This window comes from Bubalus kerabau, chromosome 4 (assembly GCF_029407905.1).
Source record: "Bubalus kerabau isolate K-KA32 ecotype Philippines breed swamp buffalo chromosome 4, PCC_UOA_SB_1v2, whole genome shotgun sequence".
NCBI classification, from domain to species: Eukaryota; Metazoa; Chordata; class Mammalia; order Artiodactyla; family Bovidae; genus Bubalus; species Bubalus kerabau.
In genome coordinates this window covers 127,722,271-127,728,270 of record NC_073627.1, presented here as the reverse complement: position 1 = coordinate 127,728,270, position 6,000 = coordinate 127,722,271, and the positions used below count along the sequence as shown (strand labels likewise).

The window sequence follows — 6,000 nt, the reverse complement described above, 5'->3', positions numbered from 1 at the left end:
CTGGGCTTGTATGTCTGGAGGAAGAGGTTGCGAGCTAAGCGAGAACACCATGTCCAGAGCTCCAAAGGCATTCTGGAGTTGAGGAGTGGGATTTGAAAAATCAACGAAGTAGCGGACCCTGAGCTGAGCTTCTGCTTAGAAGCCGCCAGTTCATGCAGAGACCCTTAAAGACACTATCAAGTCCTTCTGTGCAGGACGCTTGCCTCATGATGGCTTCTCCCCTTAAAAACAAAACAAACAAAAAAAAACAAAACAAAACAAAATAGAAGAAGAAGCCAATTAGTCACCATTCAGGCGCCCTCGTCTTCTGAAAGACACCGCGTGTGTAGGAGACGGGGAAGGGTCATTTTGGGCGCAGGCGAGGCCAGCCGCTGCCTGACCCGTCGGGATCTGCAGTTCACCTATTAGCACAGCCTCCTGTGAGATGAGCGCTTCTCTCACGGTGAGTTAACGCCGGATTAGATTCGGAAATTTCGAGGAAATTCCAAGTGGAACGAATCGTATTTTCCTTCAGAGCTGCTGCGGAGCTGGGAGCAAGGCGCCAGGCTTCGGCAGCATCAGCCGGGTGCCCAGCTCCGGCCCCCACGGGCCGCAGGGCATGGAGTTGCTTCCGCGCCGGGAGCCTTCACACAGCTCCGGATCCTGCTTATCTAGCCTTAGGTCCCCTGTTTAACAAAGGCAGCCGAGACCCGGCTGGAGAGAAGGCGAGCTTCCCGGTGAAGATGTCCGTTCCTGCCCCGGAGGCCGAATGGCCTGATAGGCAGGGAAATGCTGATCTAGGCTGTGGGGACTGGCTACGGGCAAGTCAGTTTCTCTTTGTGTCCAATTTCCCGAGTCCGAGGTCATCCACCAAAGCCGTGGGGAGATTTTCGAAGAGAAGCCGCTAGCTCAGATCCCAGCCTAAATGACTCCTCACCGTTTGGGGCCTATGCCAAAACGGTTTCCAGTCCGTGGTGACCCCAGCGCCCCCAGCAGCCGTCTCCTGTACAGACTTAGCAGGGCTCTGGGGAAGCTCTGATCTCGCAGACTGAGCCAGAAAAGCAAAGGAGTTTCTGTCAATACTCTGAGAGGTGACCAAGCCTTTAGCTCAGTCAAGGAGCGATTTGAGGACAAAATGGGGAGGGCTGCTCTTGCGCTTCTATCGTTGCCTGTGGGAATCTACTCTTCCCTTCTGCACAGAGCCTGGCTGCCCAGAGGTTGTGCCCAGGCGCTCGGACAGATAGCATCAAGACCTGGTGGTCTCTAGGCCGTGCATGGGGGTGAAGAAGGTAGCTTCTTCTAGGTGTGGGTTAGCCAACCGCTAATGCCCCTCTCTATCCCTCCTCCTCAGGGCTCTCATCTGCCCATTCCTTCGGAAGTGCTCCCTCCTCCCATTTTCAATTTTCCCTGCAGCACGGTGGGGGCTGGGCCCCAGCCCGCTTAGCTTCCAGAGCTGTCTTCTCTGAAAGTGCCCTTGGTCCTGATTTCCAAAGCTATTTGTTTCCATAATATAGGCTCCACTTTCGAGCCCCAGTTTTTTTTTTTAGTTTGAGTGGAGGGGTGCGTAGTAGATCCTGAGAGGTTGCCTGGTAAGTAGGATTCAGACCTACTTGTCTTTCTTCCTGACTCTGGTCAGTTTCTTACCACCCCAACTCCTTTCCCCTCTCGCCCACTGAAGCTGGCTGGCTTCTGCGGATAGCTGGTATAGGGGGAGGGGCATGCACTGCTAGGGTGTGGGCTTCTGAGTTTTTTGTCCCCACCCCCAGCTATGGTTACCAGTTACAAAGCACTTTTATAGCCAGTCTCCTAACCAACTGTCTTCTAAACTTTCGGCTACATCCATTTTACAGAGAACGATACTGAGGTCAGAGAGACAAAAGGACTGACAGGAAATTCCCAGGGACAGTGCTGGAGGCAGTCTTTTGAGGATTCACGAAAGGGGAAGAGAGGGACTCAAATTCCAGAGAGTAGGCAGTGGCCACCTGGATGGCTACACATAATTGCAAGGCACTGTCTGTCTAATTTAACTATGTCTGTATCCATGGCCCTACCGTCCATGTGTGCCAGCACCTATCAGTTCGAGAGTCCAGTAAGATTTCATTCCTGCCCTTTCCTGTGTTCCTGTTTGCATGTTTGTGTGTCCCCTTAATTATCCTCTCTGATATTAATAGGAGGAATTTCAATGACCCTGTGGATCCTGGAGTTCAATCTACCATTGAGTCAGCACAGACCCTTTCCCCAAGACCCTATGCCCAGACATGGTCGTTGTGGGTGTGGACAGGGGGGACCCTGGTGGGTAGCATGTTCTTATCAGGGCCTGAGGAGCATCTGTGGAGGCCAGCCCCTTCCAGACCAGAGCCACAAAAGTCCCAAGGGCATCTGGTATTCATCCCTTCCCCCCTGCCCTCCCCTCCTCCAAACCCTGCTCTATGTGCCCTGTGGGGGCAGGGCTGTGATTCTCTTGTATTTGCGTGTCAGTTTCCTGGTCTTTGCCTTGATTTATTGCATCTGTCTCTGTGTCAGTCGGTATCTCTCTGAAAATTCTACTTGGTCCTAAAAAGTGTAGCTGAGTCTGTATCTACCCCCCAGCACCTCCCACGTGATGAACCCTCACTGTACTCCAGTCTGTCGGAAGTAGAGGCTGGGACTTGGCTTCTCTGAGGAAGTGCAGAGTGGGAGCTGGGGTCCCAGAAAACAAGGGTCCCCCCTCCACAGATGTCCCTTTTTCTTCCAAATACCCCCTTGTTGGGCTTCCTCCATTTTCTCTTCTCTCATCTTGCCTCCCACTGTATACACTACATTCACCTTCCCCCCACCCCCTCTTTGCCCCATTCCGGCCAATCCATTCCTTTTTCTCCTTCTCCTCATTTCTAACCTGAGCTTCCCTTCCAGGCACTCTCCTTCCTGTCTCATCTCATCGAGTCTCTGCTGTTTGTACACTTGCCCTCACACCACTTTTTCTGGTTTCTTTCTCCATCCTCTTGCCTCCCTTCTCTCGGGTTTCTGATTTTGCTTCTTTCCAATCTTGGAGTAAATGAGAGACATTGCCTACTCAGATGACACTTTTAATTTACCAACCCACCCCCCTTGACATGTTCTCTCAGAGGCATAGAGGGCCTAGAGTTTTTGGGAGCCTTTCTAGGAAGTTGAGGGATGCAGGGGGTCTCCAGGTTATTCTGGGTCTGGTGTCAGCTGTGGATACAAGGATCAGAATCTACAAGAGCATTTGTAGCCTGACCTTTGTGGTCAAGACTAGAGGGTGTGGGGACTTGCTATCACCTAGAGTGTCTCATCCTTGGGTTTTTCCCCATGATACAAATGGTCTCCAAAGATCACAAATGTCCTGCAGAACTGTTTTCGGAATTTAAATCCTCCAAAGATTGCTACCATGTTTTGGGCAGAAAATTTAAATTGCCAGTAGTATAGGGAACAAGCCATTGCAGATGCCCCCGGTGCCTGGACTAATAGATTGTCTCAAAAGTGTGCTAGGTGCTTTTAGCTTTCTTTTTGTCCTCTCAGTTTTTAATTTACTTGCTTCTTAAATCCAGCCTGTTATTGAAAGATCCATACAACCCTTTTTTATTAGGTGCTCCCAACCCCAGAACAAAGCTTTCTTAAGACCCTTGACCAAGGGTGGCTGTAGTCTTTCTGTTTTAGGTGAACTATGCAGTTGTGTTCCTAACTGTAAAATTCTGTTCAGGATGGTTTTCCTTTTTCTGATGTCTGGAGTGTTTTAGAACAATCTAAACTGATTAAAGCTCATTTTGAAAATCAGAGAGAAATTCAGCTTAGAACTCGAATTAAGTACTGTTATCTATAAAAAAATCCCCCCCCCCCCCATGAAATCAGCCTGAGTTTGAAAATTTGGGGAAATGTTCAATTTGGACTCTAATGGGACAATTCAGTGAATAGCTTTGGCAGTTTTTAGGAAATAGGTTATGTTATGGGTAGTTTTGTCCTCTATTTCAGATATTGTTCATGAACCTGGATAGTAGTTCAGTGGGGAATAGCTGAGATGAGGTGGCTATTTTATGTGTTGGAGTATATTTGTGTGTGTGTGTGTGTGTGTGTGTGTGTGTGACCTCTGAGATGCCCTGGCTTCCCTGGTACAACCCAGTCCCTGCAAAGTCCCAGGTTAGGAGATTTCCTCTTCTTGGTCTCTGAGCTGTCAGCAGCATTGGAAATTCTTGGACTTAGCTTCTGGCTTTTGACAGTCCTCAATGATGTCAGTTAGTGGCTGATTAACAGCTACAAGGTTGATGATGTTGCTACACTGGATCACTCCGTGTTTACTGGTTTGGCTCTTCATTTACTTGGATCTCTGTTTCCATCCAGATGAACCTTGATGTTTTTACAAGAATGGAGCTTATTGGGTGGAGGAGATACTTTCCCAGACTCTTTTTACTTAAAGTCCATCCCAGAACCCTTGTACAACCTGGGACTCAGAAGCCTCCCCTCCTCCGGCTTCTTTATTTTCCCTGAACCAACATAAAGCTGCTTGTCAATTACAAAACACTCCAAAAATTCCAGGGAAACTCCTTTATAACAAATTCTGATACAGTGGAGTGAAATGTGATCCTTTGACCTATTTCTTTTGTGTGCTCTGAGAGGGTACAGTGGTCAAGTCTGCATGTCAGCCTTACTTTTTTTATTTTTTTGCCATCTTGATTGAGGTATGAGCCTCACCTTCTTAAAGAAAGGATTTTTATCAAGGCAGTGGTTTGGTTTTGTCTGGGCAATCTGCAGATAGTATTAAAAAAAATTTTTTTTTTTAATCCTTAGCTCTTGAATCAGATTGCTGATTTAAAAAACATTCCCCTGTCCCCGAGATCTAGGTTTATTAAAGTAATCCTTTTCACTTTTAGAGATATCTGTTAAAAGGGAAAGAGTTTTATTTAAAAAAAAAAAATCTCTTTATGTTTTATGTATTTTTAAATGTATTTTCTCCCTAGGATCTATCTTAGACCTCCGCATCGTGTATAATAATAAGTTCTGTCCCAAGTACAGATTGAGGTCTTCATATATTCCATTGTTTAAAAAAATTACAAAGAAAATGCTAGCAACTAAACGAAACACAGTATGAGGATGTTTATCATCATAGCCCAATTGACTGGCTGAAGAAGGACAAAGGCTAAGGTTAATTTCAAAAAGCAATCTGAGGTGTTCATGTAGCCTGTGCGATCAGACCCCAGGCTCAAGATAGCCAGCCCGCTGCCATTTCTGATCAGAGGGACTGTGGGTCCTCAAAGCGGCACTTCTTTTCCTTCGTGACTGGTTCTAACCACCCTTTCCCTTGCCTTTTATTTCTGATCTGTTTCAGGACATGGAGGAGTGAATCAGCTTGGGGGGGTTTTTGTGAATGGACGGCCACTCCCGGATGTAGTCCGCCAAAGGATAGTGGAACTTGCTCATCAAGGCGTCAGGCCCTGTGACATCTCCAGGCAGCTTCGAGTCAGCCATGGTTGTGTCAGCAAAATTCTTGGCAGGTAAAGGCAGGAGCTTCAGGCTTCCCTTGATTTTTCAAATAATAACCTAAAACATGACCCAGCAGCTGTCCAATGTGGTAGTGTCATAGTGAGAATCATGGTGGCGCTTCTTCCACATGCACAGTACTTTGGACTTTGCAGAGCCCTTTTGAGGCCATTCAATTCAAAGTAACCCCAGGAAACCTTTGTTGCAGAATGGGTTGTCTCAGTTAGAAGGGGTAACATGTTTTCTGAAAGCCTGGTGAATTATTCCTAAGAACCCAGGAATAAGAGGTTCTTGGGAATTCCCCTATCTATATTTGGTGCCTGAGCAGGGCTGGGTGGAAAATCCACAAGTTATAAAATCACATAACCAGATTTCAATGTTTCATTTTAATGTTTTCAAAAAGCACATTCCATTTTTAAAAGTCAGCTGTCATTTTCAGTTCTGGGTTATCATCTAGCTTATTATTTTGGGCTGCAGTGTTTTCCTTCTATATGTTTTGTTTCCTTGATAGCGACAGGCATCCTAAATATATATGAAATTTAGAGAGGA

At 46.9% G+C, this 6,000-nt stretch overlaps 1 protein-coding gene across 1 annotated transcript in view; it reads left to right on the top strand.

Moving 5' to 3' along the window:
* Window positions 1–722: 722 nt before the first annotated feature.
* Window positions 723–6,000, top strand: part of PAX5 (paired box 5) — a 170,977-nt gene continuing 165,699 nt past the window's right edge. The window contains exons 1-2 of the mRNA XM_055579721.1: window positions 723–852; window positions 5,297–5,465. Coding sequence (XP_055435696.1) covers window positions 723–852; window positions 5,297–5,465 — 299 coding nt within the window. The remainder of the gene's footprint in view (window positions 853–5,296; window positions 5,466–6,000) is intronic.